The 15,092-nt window shown below is 38.1% G+C and overlaps 4 protein-coding genes across 5 annotated transcripts; 3 read left to right on the top strand and 1 right to left on the bottom strand.

Moving 5' to 3' along the window:
* The first annotated feature begins 128 nt into the window (after window positions 1-128).
* Window positions 129-4,799, top strand: LOC129249377 (ribosome biogenesis protein SPATA5). The gene is made up of 3 exons (XM_054889166.1): window positions 129-614; window positions 673-1,206; window positions 3,286-4,799. Exons 1-3 carry the CDS (start codon window positions 209-211, stop codon window positions 4,797-4,799), a joined length of 2,454 nt encoding a protein of 817 aa, XP_054745141.1. The 5' UTR covers window positions 129-208.
* Window positions 4,800-4,819: 20 nt separating this feature from the next.
* LOC129249378 (zinc finger protein ZFP2-like) lies at window positions 4,820-11,727 on the bottom strand. Of its 2 annotated transcripts, XM_054889168.1 has the most exons (7): window positions 11,676-11,717; window positions 11,531-11,585; window positions 11,271-11,437; window positions 10,752-11,208; window positions 5,416-5,804; window positions 5,216-5,314; window positions 4,820-5,153 (listed from the first exon to the last, which is right to left on the bottom strand). In XM_054889168.1, the coding sequence occupies exons 2-7, from the start codon at window positions 11,570-11,572 to the stop codon at window positions 4,820-4,822; spliced, it is 1,488 nt and encodes a 495-aa protein (XP_054745143.1). In that variant the 5' UTR covers window positions 11,573-11,585; window positions 11,676-11,717. The 2 variants fall into 2 exon arrangements, with proteins under 2 accessions (XP_054745143.1, XP_054745142.1); XM_054889167.1 differs by having other exon boundaries at window positions 11,531-11,727.
* Window positions 7,035-9,240, top strand: LOC129249379 (thiamine transporter 1). The gene is made up of 3 exons (XM_054889169.1): window positions 7,035-7,312; window positions 7,371-8,064; window positions 8,136-9,240. The coding sequence occupies exons 2-3, from the start codon at window positions 7,413-7,415 to the stop codon at window positions 8,879-8,881; spliced, it is 1,398 nt and encodes a 465-aa protein (XP_054745144.1). The 5' UTR covers window positions 7,035-7,312; window positions 7,371-7,412; the 3' UTR covers window positions 8,882-9,240.
* A 1,350-nt stretch (window positions 11,728-13,077) lies between the features above and the next one.
* Window positions 13,078-14,776, top strand: LOC129249375 (magnesium transporter NIPA2). Its single transcript, XM_054889164.1, has 2 exons — window positions 13,078-13,556; window positions 13,642-14,776. The coding sequence occupies exons 1-2, from the start codon at window positions 13,265-13,267 to the stop codon at window positions 14,496-14,498; spliced, it is 1,149 nt and encodes a 382-aa protein (XP_054745139.1). The 5' UTR covers window positions 13,078-13,264; the 3' UTR covers window positions 14,499-14,776.
* The last annotated feature ends 316 nt before the right edge of the window (window positions 14,777-15,092 follow it).

Genomic DNA, 15,092 nt, shown 5'->3' with positions numbered 1-15,092 from the left:
TGTTTGTTTACGATCAGCCAAAAACAATAAATATTGAGCATTCACAATAGTCTGGAAGTAAATTTAGTTGCAGTTACAGTGGTATCATTAAAAACCGAAGTAGGAAGAAACGGCAACATTGTCGATTAGCTGATTCTAAACTGTCCATTCTGCTGCACGTGCCATACCTCTAGTGCTTAGTTGGTGTTTTTACAAGAATAGTAAACAAATGCCTCCAAAAAATTCAAATAAGAAATCTCCTGCTAATACAGCATCTTGGTATCATTGCGAGTTGTGCAATGTTGATATTACATTAAAAGAACGGGAAATGCACGAAAAGCATTGCCCTATTACCGCGAATACTACCGAGCCGCTGGAATATATTCATAACAATTGCCTTTATACAGTTGGCGTGGAAAAGCGTAGCTTTAGTATAGAAGAGTTAAATGATGTGTCGGCAAAATATGTTAACAATTTAGTATTTATTTCGGAAGGCGCTATAAGGTTAACGCATTTACATATCGGTCAGAGGGTTCTGATACAGACTGGGAAAGGACGCGACACGGAAACGCTAGTGAGATTAGTTTGGCCCATACCTGACAGATTTGTAACGACGATCTTTGTAAGCGAGGAAGGTAATAAATAAATCATTAAACATTTTACAACTATAATTTATTAGTGTTTCTGTTTCAGATTATAAATTGTATTGGGACGATTTTAAAGGGAAAGCACTTAAAATATCGGCGTTACCTGACGGACGGACAGCAGTGGCAAAATCAGTTTACCTTCGTCTAACAACTTCAAGCGAAAATACAGAGCTTGTTGATGCACAGCTAAAAGATGTGGAGCGGATGTTAACGCTGGAATTGAAAAATTTGATATTTACAAAAGGCAGTCGTATATTTATGGACTTCTTTAACAAGGATCTTACTTTGCAAGTTATTTCATGGAATTGTTTTGAAAACAAATCGGTCGCCGCCGAAGATGAAAAGGCATTAGAAGAAAAATTTGAAAACTTAAAATTGGAGTGTGATGTTGAATTAAAATTTTTCGAAATAAGTGGAGCAACGCGAATTGAAATTGAACGACCCAAGTTTGATAAAGTGGAAGAAAGTAATGCGAATGCTAACGTAGTGACTAAAATGGATATTGGCGGGCTGGAACAACAAATTAAAATAATTGAAGAAGCCGTAGATATGGCTTTTGGGCTAAAATCTGTGCCAGCAGGTTAGTTAAACATATAATTTTTCTAAACTACTAATTCAGAACAATTGAAAGAGCGTTCCTACGACACTGACGAATGCTTTTTCTACAACAGTGATACTAAATTCTTTACTTTTCTTTATTTGGAATACAATATACTGGGCTATAATTCTTACAGACTAGTTTTTAGATTAGACAGACGGCAGCATTAGTTTACATTAACATCTTCAATGAGCATTTAATGCCGTCAGCAATATTTCTTTGTCTTTGGACCAAGTGTTACCGGCTAGTGATTTGAGGGCGTTGTTGAGGTTTTGGCTCAGTAACTTGGGGCATTATAGACAGTCGGTATCGGTGTGTCATCGACTTTGACCTTCAGTTATAGTTTGTCCTCTTTTCGTTTAGGTAGTAAATAGGGTGCAGTGAAGAAGCGAATGTAGTCTGGAGAGATAGTCGTTCACTTTTGAACAAAAGCTATCAATGTCATTGCCAGACACCAATCTTCAGCGTATGAAGTTGAAAATCGAGAGAGCACATCATCCTGCGACACTCTTTGATTGTAGTTGTTGTAGCAGCATAAACATTCTCTGTGCATATACGAGAAGTGCTGCTGAAGTGACAGTCCTTGGTCGGATATAAATCCGGGTCGTTCCAGCTACGTAGAACCGACTGTCATGGGAACGGCACTCTTTGCTTAAAATCATACGGTGGGACATATGGGTTAAATTAGTTAGCCAACTCGTTGCAATTTATTGTGCTTTCGTCTAGCATCCGTGAACGTACATATCGTCACTGAAAAACTAATAAATCGGATTATGACATACGTTAAAGTACTGCGTACAACAGTTGACAAATTTAATTGATGCTAATAAATATTAAAATTATAGGGGAGGGGGCCCAGTTGTGACGCGGGTTTTGAAAAAAATTAAAATTTTTTCCTCAGTTCCGCAAATTGAAAAATGAAGAAGTTTAACATTTAACTATTAACCAAACGCAACTTTTCTCCAAAGAAAGTATGTTTATTTGAGTTACTCAAAAAATTTTGGAACAAATTTTTTCAGGATAACTTTTTTTAGGACAAAAAAAAAGTGGCCCAGTTGTGACGCACCTCAAGAAATTTACTGGAAATGAGAAAATATGAAAGGAATGTCACACCAATTGTTGTGATTTAATGATTTATTTATTTTGAAGGCTTTCAATGGCAAAAATAATGAAAAATACAAAAGAAAATGTCCTTCAATGGCCATAAATGACAACGATTTTTATTCATCATCCTCATCTAAATATTCCTAGTCGTCGTCCACGTCACTTTCGCAGTGTTTGCAAGTGAAATAACTTGCCTGCATGTTGGCGCACTTCAAATGAACTGGACGCTTGCATACGTTGCAATTGACCGAGTTGGCAGCGGTCAATTTCAGCGGCAACAGCTTTAAGCAAATGATGATATGATCGTAGTGCAAAAAAAGGTGCGTCATAACTGGGCCACCCGCTGAGTCACAACCGGGTCACGATGCTATTTTGTGTATGACAAGCAAGTTTTTTATAGACACCACATAATCACATAAATCCATATAGAATCACAAAATATACGGCAAATACAATATTTTGATGCATTACACTCGCCTTTTCACTGTTAATTTCACAAAATTTTGGTACTTTGAAAAAAATCAAAATAACTTTTTCGCACGATTTTCAACACGATGTTTGGTGCGTGTATACACAATGCGACTACTAACGTTGGTGTCTGCACAAAAACTGCTGAACGTCAAACGAACATGATTGGCAGGGCTCAAACTGTCATTTTCATACCGCATGTCAAAAATATTTAGCTGCGTCACAAATGGGCCCCCTCTCCTACACAATAAACCTAGACATTTTTTGAACGTTTTACCTAATTGTTTTTCGTACGATTTTACGCCGAATTTGAAATCGCAAGAACACACGAGTAAATCATTTAAAATAGTTCTGAGTAAATCTTTCAGTTATATTTGTGGTATTATTATAAAATGTAATAATTTCTATCAACAAAATCTTTGTTAGTTGCTTATATATTACATTTAATTTTATTTTTTATTTCAATTCAATCTCCTTTCCCGGTTTAAGGTGTGAAAATTTCGCGTGCTTTTCTATTGCATGGTCCTACGGGTTGCGGCAAGAGCTTACTTTGCGAAGCCATGTGCTCAACCATGAAAGAGAAGACTGATAACTTATCCAAAGTACATCTCATTCGAATTAACACCAGCGAACTATTCAGTAAATTCCTCGGCGAAACAGAGAAAAACTTAATGGCGCATTTTGAAAAGGCATACTTAAACTATCCGAGACCCACACTCATCATCATTGAGGACGTTCACAATCTTTGTCCGAAGTATGAGACTAATGAAATGACCAAACGTGTGGGGGCCGCTTTCTTAAGCACTTTGGATTCACTGAACAGTCGAAGGAAAGAGACGCAACGCACTTTTTTACTAGCTACCACATCTCAAATCGAAGCGCTCAATCCAAATGCACGTCGCTGCGGTCGTTTGGATAGTGAAATTGAAATCAGTGCACCGACACCTAAACAACGCGCTGATATTCTTTGCTGTCTCCTCCGCAGCATTACGCATATACTCTCACATGCCGACATTGTTGATGTGGCTCAGGTACTGCATGGTTATGTCGGCGCTGATTTGGCTAATCTGGTATATGCAGCATCGTTACGCGCACTCAAAGATGATATGCGACCATTGAATTTACAGGACTTGCATGCTTCACTGACACATATAAAACCTTCGGCAATGCGCGAAGTACTTATAGAGAACCCAAATGTACATTGGAGTGATATAGGAGGTCAGGCAGACTTAAAACTAAAGCTCAAGCAGGCTATAGAATGGCCTCTGCTGCATCCAGAGAAGTTTGAGCGGCTGGGTTTGAAACCGCCACGTGGTATTTTGATGTTTGGTCCACCAGGCTGTTCGAAAACTATGATTGCTAAGGCTCTTGCTACCGAAAGTCAACTGAATTTTCTTTCCATAAAAGGTCCGGAGCTGTTCTCGATGTGGGTAGGAGAATCCGAGCGGGCTGTGCGTGAAGTCTTCCGCAAAGCGCGTCAGGTAGCACCAGCTATTGTGTTTTTCGATGAAATCGATGCCATCGGCGGAGAGCGAACCGAAAGCGGCTCCGGCAGTTCGGGAACATCCGTTAAAGAGCGTGTACTTACGCAATTGCTCACCGAAATGGACGGAGTAGAGGCTTTAGAAAATGTCACCATTGTAGCGGCAACCAATCGTCCAGATATGATTGACAAAGCGCTTTTGCGGCCGGGCCGTTTCGATCGTATTGTTTATGTTGGATTACCCGATGCCGAAGCGCGTCAAGAAATTTTCCGCATAAAATTATTGCCAATGCCCTTAGCCCCCGATGTGGATGTAAAAATGCTTGTGCTACGCACAGAAGGATATTCAGGTGCTGAAATACAGGCCGTTTGCCAAGAAGCCGCGTTGAAATGTTTAGAGGAGAGTTTCGATGCTGAGCGTGTAAGTTGGGTGCACTTTCAATACGCGTTGAATGCCGTACAACCTCGCACTAATCCCGAACTCTTGGCACTGTACGATGAGTATATTAAGCAAAGATAATGCTATTCTGATGCATGAGCTCAACATACTTGCTGACTTGCAGAGTAATTTAGTATGCCATTCTTCGTGAAGTCATATTCGCCATTACTTTGCAGTACTTCAACCTCGCCACTTGTATCCGTATTTGTTGGTACGTTACCAAGATCAGCGTTTAAGCACTCTGTGTTTATACAATGCATTCCATCCAAATTGGATATATTGCTGAGCACATTAAAACCACTCTGTGGCGATATATTGATTGTACTTATGTCAGTAGCTCTTGCTTCTACCGCTTCGGTTGGTTGCAAAATATTTATTAATGAAGAATTTTTTAATACTTGATCTGTAGTTTTAAAACCGAAATTGTTAGCTTTGCTGTCGATTGTAAAAAATATTGAAGATTAAATAAAATAAAAAAATTTAAATTAGTTTAATACCTTTTTGTATGCTTTTTCATATGACGCGCCAAGGCCGATGATTGATTGAATTTCCATGCGCAAAATTTGCACTGAAAAGGCTTTTCACCTGAGTGAATGCTGAAAAGATAAAAAATATACAAGTATGTATAAGATTTATTAGAATAGATAACACAAGTAAAGGTAAGTGTGCTTGAAATACCATATTTCATGAAATTTACCGAATGTGAGAAACCAAATTCGAACGCCTTCCAAATACTTTTCCACATTCTAGACATTTATGTCGCCGTATGCCACGATGCATCGCCGCTATATGATCCATCAGATAACTACGTTTCGTGAATGCCTTTTGACAATTTTCACATACATTGTCCTTCACTGTTTTATGCACAGGCTCGTGGCGACGCAATTCACGGAGTGTCTTAAAGTCGCGTTTGCATTGGCTGCAGTGGTATTCGCGATGCTCCAAATGTGTTGCTTTGTGTGCTTTTAAATTGCTGGAGGTGGTAAAGAAATTGGCGCATATTTCACATTGGAAACGTCGTTCGCCAGTATTTGTGCGCTGGTGCAAAAGTAAGTTGCTGGATTGCTTACGCTGACAGGGGCATTGCTGTGAAAATATTGATGTATAAATACAAACATACATACGTATATATATGCATATGTAAATCTGAATAAACAATAAATTTACATAATTCTTAAGGAAAAATTTCTAATAAAACTGTAAAATGAAAAACCTAACTAAACACCAACTTAAAGTCAGGAGGTCTGTTCATGAAGCAAATACAATAGTTTGTAATAATTGTTACAAATTATTACGTTGTGGTGTTCATATACCCAAAAAACTTGCCAACTAGGGGAAAGTGAGAGAGCAAAATGAAATTTTATTTTGAGGGGAAGTTGCAAGTTTTTACTGGATACAATTTTACTTGTAAGAATTTGCAAGTGGGGAAAACAACTGATTGCAAATAAAAATAAACACGAATTACTACACTAAAATTTGCGAATTGCAATTTCTAATGGAATGTTCTTCATCTGAAAGCGATGATGAAATGGAACGAATTATTGTAGAGAAATTTAAATCATGTGATGCCCAAGCTCGTAATTTTTTGCCCCTAATATTTGCTTTTTTTTACTTTAATACAAGGTAGCTCAACTGATGGTGAAAATGTAATACGTTTTATTAAAGCGCAAGGGATTAGATGGATTGGCCACATCATAAGAATGCCCAACGAAAGAATCCAAAAAAGGGTGTTTACTTTGCGTCCATTCGGCGGACATCCCTCGATGCCACTAATTGGTTCCTAAAGCTCCTTCATATTAAAAGTGAAAAAGTTTGATAATGTGTTCTCGACCACGTTTACAAAATTAGCACAACGAGTCAAAAATCGTTAACACATCACATCATTTCAGTTAATAGAGTTTTTATAAAATGTTCGTTTTTTCCTATGATGAATTCACGGGGCGTCTAGATATTAAATATAGGTATATCCGAATATTCCTTGTGCCGCCTTTCGGCGGAACGAATTAATATGTTTATATTACTTCAGTAAAGAAAATCAGTTATACGCATTTTATTGTTCAATGTAGATCACGAGATTGTTCACCTCATTTAAAAAATGCATGGGATCAGTAATGAAATCACACCTCTTACGCCAAAGCTTTCTTTATTGCATTTTTTGATGATTTCTAAAAGTGACGGTTTGATATATATGTATATGTATGTACGTATGTATGCGTTACGTTCTATTCGTCCGCTCTTCTGTTCTGCTCGCGCAAAGATCGACAGACGTGACGCAATACAAGTAATAACCTTATTCTCTGCTTTAAATCAGTCGCATCTCTTACATGTTTGTTTTACAGCGGATTTTCACATAGCGGCATGTGTTTTATTTTAAGTTTATTATCAATTTGCCACGTATCAGCTGTGTGATATGCGAAGGTAATCACATTTTAATCTTCTCATATGTTTTACTTTCGTGGAAGTAATTGTGGAATGTTAAATGGTAATTAAAGATTACGAAGCATTTGTCTGCTCGCCGAAGTCTCGTGCGGTAAGAACTCTTAGATGAGCGTGCACGTTTGTCCTTAGTCGAGCTGAGAGCGTTTGCACTAAAGGTAATCGAGCAGTGAATGAGCTGTGGATTCTAATTTCTTACAACTATCACAACAACAGATAAAAGCTTTGGTGTCTGATTGCTAAACACTCACAGTTGAAATGCAGGCGTGGTTGCGTATTTCACTGTTGCTATGGATTTTTGGGTTTTTTCGTGAATTTCGCCCATCGGAACCATTTGTTACGGAATATCTGAGTGGTCCGTGGTACAACATCACAGCCGAACAAGTCAACAAAGAAATCTATCCCTTCGGTACTTATGCGGTACTGGCACAACTTGCAATTGTTTTCCTCATCACCGACATACTTCGCTACAAACCGATTATTATTGTATCCGCATGTACAGGCATTATACTTTTCGCCATTCTGTTGTGGTCGCAGGAAATATGGGAGCTACTAGTGGCCCAGGTATTTTATGGCACCTTTATTGCTACCGAGGTGGCCTACTACACATATATTTATGCCAAAGTTGATAAGGAGAAATATCAGATTGTTACCGGGCATACGCGATCGGCGATTTTGTGCGGAAAATTTTTAGCTGGTGTTTTAGCTCAAGTGCTCGTTTCAACCGAAACGATGAATTACAAGGGTCTGCATTACATTTCTTTTGGTTCACAAATAATATCGCTTTTTATAGCGGTGCTTTTGCCACCGGTGGGTAAAAGTTTGTACTTTTATACAGAACATCCACTTGAACTCTCAGATGTCTCCATAGCACAGAAGCAAGTTATATCAGAGAACTCATCAACTGCAGGTGAGCACTATGAAATTATAGTCTGCAAATCTTTGTTGAGAACAAGTAATTAGAACAGTTTTTTATTTCAGTTTTGCCACAAAACGGTTCCATCGCTGACATTGCCTCTGGGGAAAGTGACATCAGTTCGACAAATTTGCCGCATTTTTCCTGGAGTAATGCCCTTCAATTACTTGTAAAACATACCGTCAGTGCGTATACAAACCGGACAGTGGTTCGTTGGAGTTTTTGGTGGGCTTTGGCCACATGTGGACAGATGCAGGTGATCTCGTATGTGCAATTTCTATGGAAGGATATAGATCCGAACCATGAGAGTATCTACAATGGCGCTGTGGAGGCAACTGTCACACTCTTGGGTGCCGGTAGTGCTATGGTGGCAGGTATAGCTAACACCAGCCATCATAAAAAATGGCACATGTGGATACTGACTGTTTGCTCGCTGTTTATGGGAACTTTCATTATTATCTCGTCGGTGACGAATTCAGTTTGGATTGCCTATGCTATGTACATTCTTTTCGGCATTTGTTATTTTTTCGTTATAACAACAGCGAGCGCGATAGTGGCAGAGAATTTATCAGACGATAGTTTTGGGTTAATTTTTGGCATTAATACACTGGCGGCACTTGTATTACAGACGATCCTCACACTTGTGGTGGTTACTGATACCGGCTATGGCCTTACACCGCGTGATCAGTACTTTATTTATGGCTGTTATTTTATTGTGCTGGCACTCATGTACTTTGTGGCCGTATTTACAAGAATTTTATTTAAAAAACTTAGGTGTTGTGGGTATGGCGTTGTGAATATGACAAGTTGACATTAAGGCGAATTTTAGACAAACGTTGTTGTTGTTTGAACATAAGCGGTTAGGGATGCTTCTGAGTGAATCTTTGATCGAATATAAATGCGGGTCGTTTTGGTAATGTAAATAAATGCTCAAGGTTCTTGGATGCGTAGAAATATGATTGTACAAAGGCCGACAGGCTCTATTCAAAATAATTTGTACTTATTTAGAAACATTTTTTAAATACAATTTTACTTTAATATAAGGGAGAAATGTGTGGTAAAGTTCAAAATATATTTTATCGTAAATGGATATTTCCAATGACGTATTACTAGCGATATTGTTTCTCCTAACCACTAGCTTAGTATATAATAAAAACTAATTTTCTCAGGAAATGCAAATTTTTGTGTTTTCGCATACATTACAAAAAAATATCTGTCATGGTAACGTAAAACAAAGGTCAAAATACAGTTTTAAGAGCGGATAGATGTCGGAAATGAACGAAGGGTATGTGCGCTTCCGACTTCAAGACCTACTGTCTCTCTACTTTTCACTGCACCTCAATCAAAATCACTTCTTTTTAGAAACCTTAGATGGTATTGGGTTGGGCTAAGCGTATGTGCTTCGCTTCCGGCCGTACCAGTCCGAAATGTTTACTTATTCACCATATAACATCGCATTCTATGCCTTTTCAATCAGGAGATAAGATGCTGAAGTGTATATATATATATATGTATAGGTGATGTAGGTTAATGGTTAATCTGGGCTATTGTTACATGGAGTGGTATCATTGCTGCACTCTCACTCCTCATGCAGAGCTCGAGTTTTCCCATATCCAGGCCCTATATCAACTCTTACAGACAAAGTGACTTGCCAGACCTTTGCTCAGGAGTGACTTCGTCTGCTGAGAGGTGTTTGTACTGAAGTTTGGATAGATGAGTGCCATCTTCAGTTTGTATTATTTCCGGCTGCACTTCCTCTACCCCAGTTGTCTTCTGTAGTCAGGGCATTATGGCCATAAAATGTAAACAGACAACGCTATTCTTAATGACTCGCTAGCGACCTTTTGAAGGCCATCGCTTTGCGTTTTCAGTAGCTCAATGGTATACTCCGTAGACTTTTTTGCCCTTCTTAGAAGATACAGCCGTTGCCTTTCGGGACTAAGCTTTAGTGGGATTGCCTGTCAGTTTATCCGCTTCTATCGATGACTAGCCCAAACTCTGTTGGCCGCTGTATCGCTCTAAGGCTGTTTATGCCACTTCCTTCTCGTTCTTGGCTAGTGGTTGCTAGCCTATTGGGTGTTGCATCTTTAATGGCCGATTATCGATACACTTTTTTATTGGTTGTTGTTGTTGTTGTAGCAGCATAAACATTCCCCAGACTTACATACGGTGAATGCTGCTGGAGTGACAGTCCTTGGCCGGATATAAATCCGGGTCGTTTCGGTAACGTAGAACCGACTGTCGTGGAAACGACTTTTTTATTGGTGGAGGCCTCGGCTTCGTTGTCCTCAAGAAAGTGTTTCACGAAAACCGATGAATCCGTCTCTGACAGCTGCAGGAGTTGACCTTGCCTAATCTCGGTTATATATATTCGTTACCTGTTTGTATGACCGAAGACTTCCGCAGGGCCTTCTGTCGTAATAAAGCTACCATCCGGAGTTGAGGAGGCACCGTTCAAACAAAGTCGATTGACCTTCTGGTTAAACCGTGAATTAACAGGTGGGGCAACATTCTGGTGCATATTCCATAAATTATGATATTGCATATACATATGCATGTATTTATGAAATTTTTTTGCTACCAATAAAAAAAAGCTTTGACAAAATACCTAATTTGTAATATAAAAAAAATGTACTCTCACTATTGAGTATAAGTTTGGGTCAGAAAGTTTAACTACTTACCGTTCCATGTGCTTCAAGATAATCAGTATGTTTGAACACCTTCCCACATTCTGAGCACCTTTCTGGCAATTGTGTAAGTACATCAATCCCGTTTGTTGTTATGGGCTGGAATTTATTTTTATTTACCACAATGTCTGTTTTTTCGGTTTTTGCTTCCTTTTGGTTTGGGTTTACTTCTATAACGCCGAAATTTGTATGTTTACTTGCAAAAACTTCATTCAGTGTATCACCATTTGCCTCCGACCGTGTCAGACTGCTAACATCGATTTCAATATCATTCAACATATCTTCTCCTGTCACCATACACCCATTCTCGCCGATTATCACATTATTTGTTTGAACATTATTTCGCTCGAACATGTCGCATATGTTGGCATAAATGGCTGCGGTTACGCCTGCGTCCTTGCAAGAATCACCCATCGCGGCCGTTGAAGAGAATGTTGAGGAGTCTTGGTTGCTGTTGAAATTAAATTGAATTTATCAATTGTTCAATTTGATAGTAAATCAATTTAATCTCACATTGAATTTATGCTTATTCCACATAGGCCAAGGCCACCGCCACCACTATTGCCGATAAAGTCACGTATGCGACGTTCGGATGCTTCAGCCAGCTGCTGCAAGTTATAGGCGTCCAACAATCGGTATAGACATGATTGACACAAAAGTGCGGGTAATGTTTCATCGTACTAAAAATAAATTAATTTTCTTAGTTTTGGAAAAAGCTCTGGTTTTAAAATTAATTTTAGCAATCACTTATGAGATGTGAAAGAAGTACTGACCTTAAAAATGTTCAACTTTTCTATAATTTCTATGGGTCTCATTGGAAACGTTGGACTGTAAATATAGATAGACATAAGTAACTCACTTTTTAAACAAATACGACAACAGCTAGTCGCCTGAAAATTCATAGCTTCAATTCCTCACGTTTGCTTTATAAAAATTTACCGACGCGCAACAAAAAATTACGAAACGCGAATTAAGAAAATAAAACAGCTGAAAGAAACCATGGAAGAGATGCCAATGTTATGAGATTATTTAAATTTTTTGAGATATTCACGACTTTATACATTAATACAATTTTTTATAAAAATTAATAAAAGCATAAGGGGGTTTCACACCGATATCGTTGCCATTGCACACATCAATTTGTTTAGATAAATTTTGTACAATAATCGTGGCTTATTACGTCTGACCCGCTGCAACCTCTTTCAAAACAACAACCCACAAAATCACGTTAGTCAATTCTGCAACGAAGAGATACTTTCTATCAAACACATCGTTACAAATTGTGAAGCATTACATTCAATAAGGTAATCAATATCAAGTCACACAATAGAAGAACTCCTGTCCGAAGTAAACGCAGAAAACATTAAAACATTTATACACTTTATTTACAAAAAATCATTACTTTTCCAATTTTTAGATTAAAAAAAAAAATCGTGGCTTCGTTACTTGGAAGTTGTACGTTATTTTGTTTTTGTAAATCCAACGAAAGCGTTTAAACGCAATAATAGTAAGGTTGGCAATTTTATCGGTATTTGACAAAATTACAATCAGCTGTTTGACAATTAATATTTGATGGTCATGCGCGAAACTTAAGCAACTTAAAAGTAAGTTATTCTACACACAAAAATGTTATATTTCAAAGATTTTTCACACTTATCGTATTTTCAATTAAAACACCACCAAAGAAACGAAATTGATTTGAGTACCCCTATAGTTTCAGATTAATTAGTTTTGTTTTTACAACCTATTTATGTATATATGTGATACCCACCTACAGTTTTCATTCACATTTTAGGGCATTTCAAATGTTTAAGGCAAAATAATTCAAAACTTCATGGCTATTAAACAAACACCCTTTTTGGGTGTTTGGCCAAGCTCCTCCTCATATTTGTGGTGTGTTTGATGTTGTTCCACAAATGGAGGCACCTACAGTTTCAAGCCTACTCCGAACGGCAGATATTTTTATGAGGAGCTTTTTCATGGCAGAAATACACTCGGAGGTTTGCCATTGCCTGCCGAGGGGCGACCGCTACTAGAAAAAACTTTTTCTTCATTTTGGTCTTTCCTTGAGATTCGAACCTACGTTTTCTCTGTGAATTCCGAATGGTAGTCACGTACCAATCATTCGGCTATGGCGGCCGCAGTAGTTAGTAATATGTATTTCATGTATATTGAAAGATATTGTTGCTGTAACAACTTAAAATATTCCCATTATATTTTAGGAGAATGCTGCTGAAAGCTTATGAAAAAAATGAAAGTCTGGTAACTTTGTTTCACTTTGAAAAATAAAATGATTAAAAATTCCTTGCTTTCGCGTCTTTCTTTTACTGAGTCATCCTCCTATCAGTATTTGTTCTGTTAAGAGTGCTCTTGAACTGAGTTCATTGTTAAGAAGTATTTACGAATCTTTCATTTGAAGCTACTAACAAGGTAGCTTGAAATTTGTTTTGGTCACGCCCTTTTAAATAAAAGTTAAGCCAAGGAAGCCAGACAAATATCGCCGGCAAATGGGCAGCGAATCGAGCGCGCCTGAGGCCATGGTTGGTATGGAGGGGATGAGCAGCAGCATGAGTGACTCTAGTTCAACGAGTCCCGTGCCGTCGTTATCCGATTTATACTCTCAAGTGGATTTCTACATTGGCGTGGGACTGGCAATTTGCTCCTGTTTCTTTATTGGATCTAGTTTTATAATAAAGAAGAAAGCGCTTTTGCGTCTAAGCAGACAAGGGGATGTCCGTGCCGCCGCTGGTGGTTATGGTTATTTAAAAGAATGGATTTGGTGGGCAGGCTTGCTAACAAGTAAGTAAACAAGATTAACTTATTTTATAATAGATATTGATTAGATTGTGACACTTATTTTGTTTTCTATGCACATAATTTTCAGTGGCAATGGGTGAAGGCGCAAACTTCGCAGCGTACGCATTTGCGCCAGCTTCGCTCGTAACTCCGCTGGGTGCCTTAAGTGTTATCATATCAGCAGTGATGGCATCAAAATTTTTAAATGAAAAACTAAATCTGCTCGGAAAGATCGGTTGCGTTCTATGTATTTTGGGCTCAACTATCATTGTTATACATTCACCAAAAGAGAAAGAAGTGGAAAATTTAGACTTACTGTTTGAAAAACTTCAGGATCCAGGCTTCATTTTCTATGTGCTTTGTATACTTGGCTCGACAGTGTATGTAGCGCTATTTATTGCCCCACGGTATGGCCACTCAAATGTTGCAGTATATATTTACCTTTGCTCCGGAATTGGTTCATTGACTGTTATGGCTTGCAAAGCCCTGGGATTAGCCATACGTGATACGTTAAATGGTACTGGTAATGATTTTGCCACTTGGATGCCATGGTTCCTTATTTGTGTAACCATTACTTTTATTGCTGTACAAATGAATTACTTAAACAAAGCACTCGACGTATTTAATACAGGCATTGTGACGCCAGTGTATTACGTAATGTTTACATCTTTAGTCATAACAGCCTCGGCGATCCTCTTTAAGGAATTTGAGCATATGCGATTCGAAGATATCTTGGGCGATATTTGTGGATTCCTAGTGGTAATCCTAGCTGTATTCATGTTGAATGCTTTCAAAGATTTGGATATCACATTGAATGATGTGCGCATTATTATGCGCCCAAAGATGCAACGTGTATCGCAATATGATGAAGAAATATTGGTATCAGACCGGTCTAAGCAGAGACGGTGTTCATATGGATCAGGTGATATTTTCCGCAAAGCTTGACGTAAGCAACGCCATCGGGTTTAAGGCAATTCCTTTGTTTTCAATACTTAATTTACATTTTGACATTAACGAGCAATACCAACCAAAATGCCTTTCCTACATTTCCAAATTTTCCTAGTGTATTATGTTTTTATTTATCTATAGGCATATTAAATATGACTTTGTCATAAGCGATTTATGGTTTTTAGATGTAGTTTTAGAAGCGAATGTCTTTTGAAAGTGGTGTAAATGTGTATATCATAACGAACTAAGTAAATAAAGCTTTTGCGTACATAGAACTGTTAACTATTTATTTTTTTAAAGTTCTTAATATGGTAAGGCCAAAGATGTTAGCTATTTGTAGAAAGAGCATAATGGTTTGCGTTATCTAATAAGGGTTAAGTTTTTATTTCGCCTCGATGATATTCAATTCATCCTCGTTGTTGTTGTTGTTGTTGTAGCAGCATAAACATTCCCCGTGCATATACGAGGAATGCTGCTGAAGTGACAGTCCTTGGCCGGTTATAAACCCGGGTCGTTCAGGTTACGTAGAACCGACTGTCCTTGTGGTGGCATACAGTCCTGTATCCCAGAAAATTCTTTGCGAATATCATT

The sequence above is a fragment of the Anastrepha obliqua genome, chromosome 5, assembly GCF_027943255.1.
Source record: "Anastrepha obliqua isolate idAnaObli1 chromosome 5, idAnaObli1_1.0, whole genome shotgun sequence".
Taxonomy (NCBI): Eukaryota; Metazoa; Arthropoda; class Insecta; order Diptera; family Tephritidae; genus Anastrepha; species Anastrepha obliqua.
Note: the sequence above shows the minus strand (reverse complement) of the source record. Positions and strands in the feature narration are given on the sequence as shown.

What these genes read in the sequence shown, in the direction of transcription:
- LOC129249378 (XM_054889167.1), bottom strand. Translation starts at nt 11,659, where the DNA reads ATGAATTTTCAGGCGACTAGCTGTTGTCGTATTTGTTTAAAAAGTGAG. An exon ending in AAAAGTTGAACATTTTTAAG is followed by an intron (nt 11,438 to 11,530) that starts GTCAGTACTTCT and finishes ATTTATTTTTAG; the next exon opens with TACGATGAAACATTACCCGC. An exon ending in GGAATAAGCATAAATTCAAT is followed by an intron (nt 11,209 to 11,270) that starts GTGAGATTAAAT and finishes TAATTTCAACAG; the next exon opens with CAACCAAGACTCCTCAACAT.
- LOC129249375 (XM_054889164.1), top strand. Translation starts at nt 13,265, where the DNA reads ATGGGCAGCGAATCGAGCGCGCCTGAGGCCATGGTTGGTATGGAGGGG. An exon ending in GTGGGCAGGCTTGCTAACAA is followed by an intron (nt 13,557 to 13,641) that starts GTAAGTAAACAA and finishes CATAATTTTCAG; the next exon opens with TGGCAATGGGTGAAGGCGCA.
- LOC129249379 (XM_054889169.1), top strand. Translation starts at nt 7,413, where the DNA reads ATGCAGGCGTGGTTGCGTATTTCACTGTTGCTATGGATTTTTGGGTTT. An exon ending in AGAGAACTCATCAACTGCAG is followed by an intron (nt 8,065 to 8,135) that starts GTGAGCACTATG and finishes TTTTTATTTCAG; the next exon opens with TTTTGCCACAAAACGGTTCC.
- LOC129249377 (XM_054889166.1), top strand. Translation starts at nt 209, where the DNA reads ATGCCTCCAAAAAATTCAAATAAGAAATCTCCTGCTAATACAGCATCT. An exon ending in GATCTTTGTAAGCGAGGAAG is followed by an intron (nt 615 to 672) that starts GTAATAAATAAA and finishes TTTCTGTTTCAG; the next exon opens with ATTATAAATTGTATTGGGAC. An exon ending in GCTAAAATCTGTGCCAGCAG is followed by an intron (nt 1,207 to 3,285) that starts GTTAGTTAAACA and finishes TCCCGGTTTAAG; the next exon opens with GTGTGAAAATTTCGCGTGCT.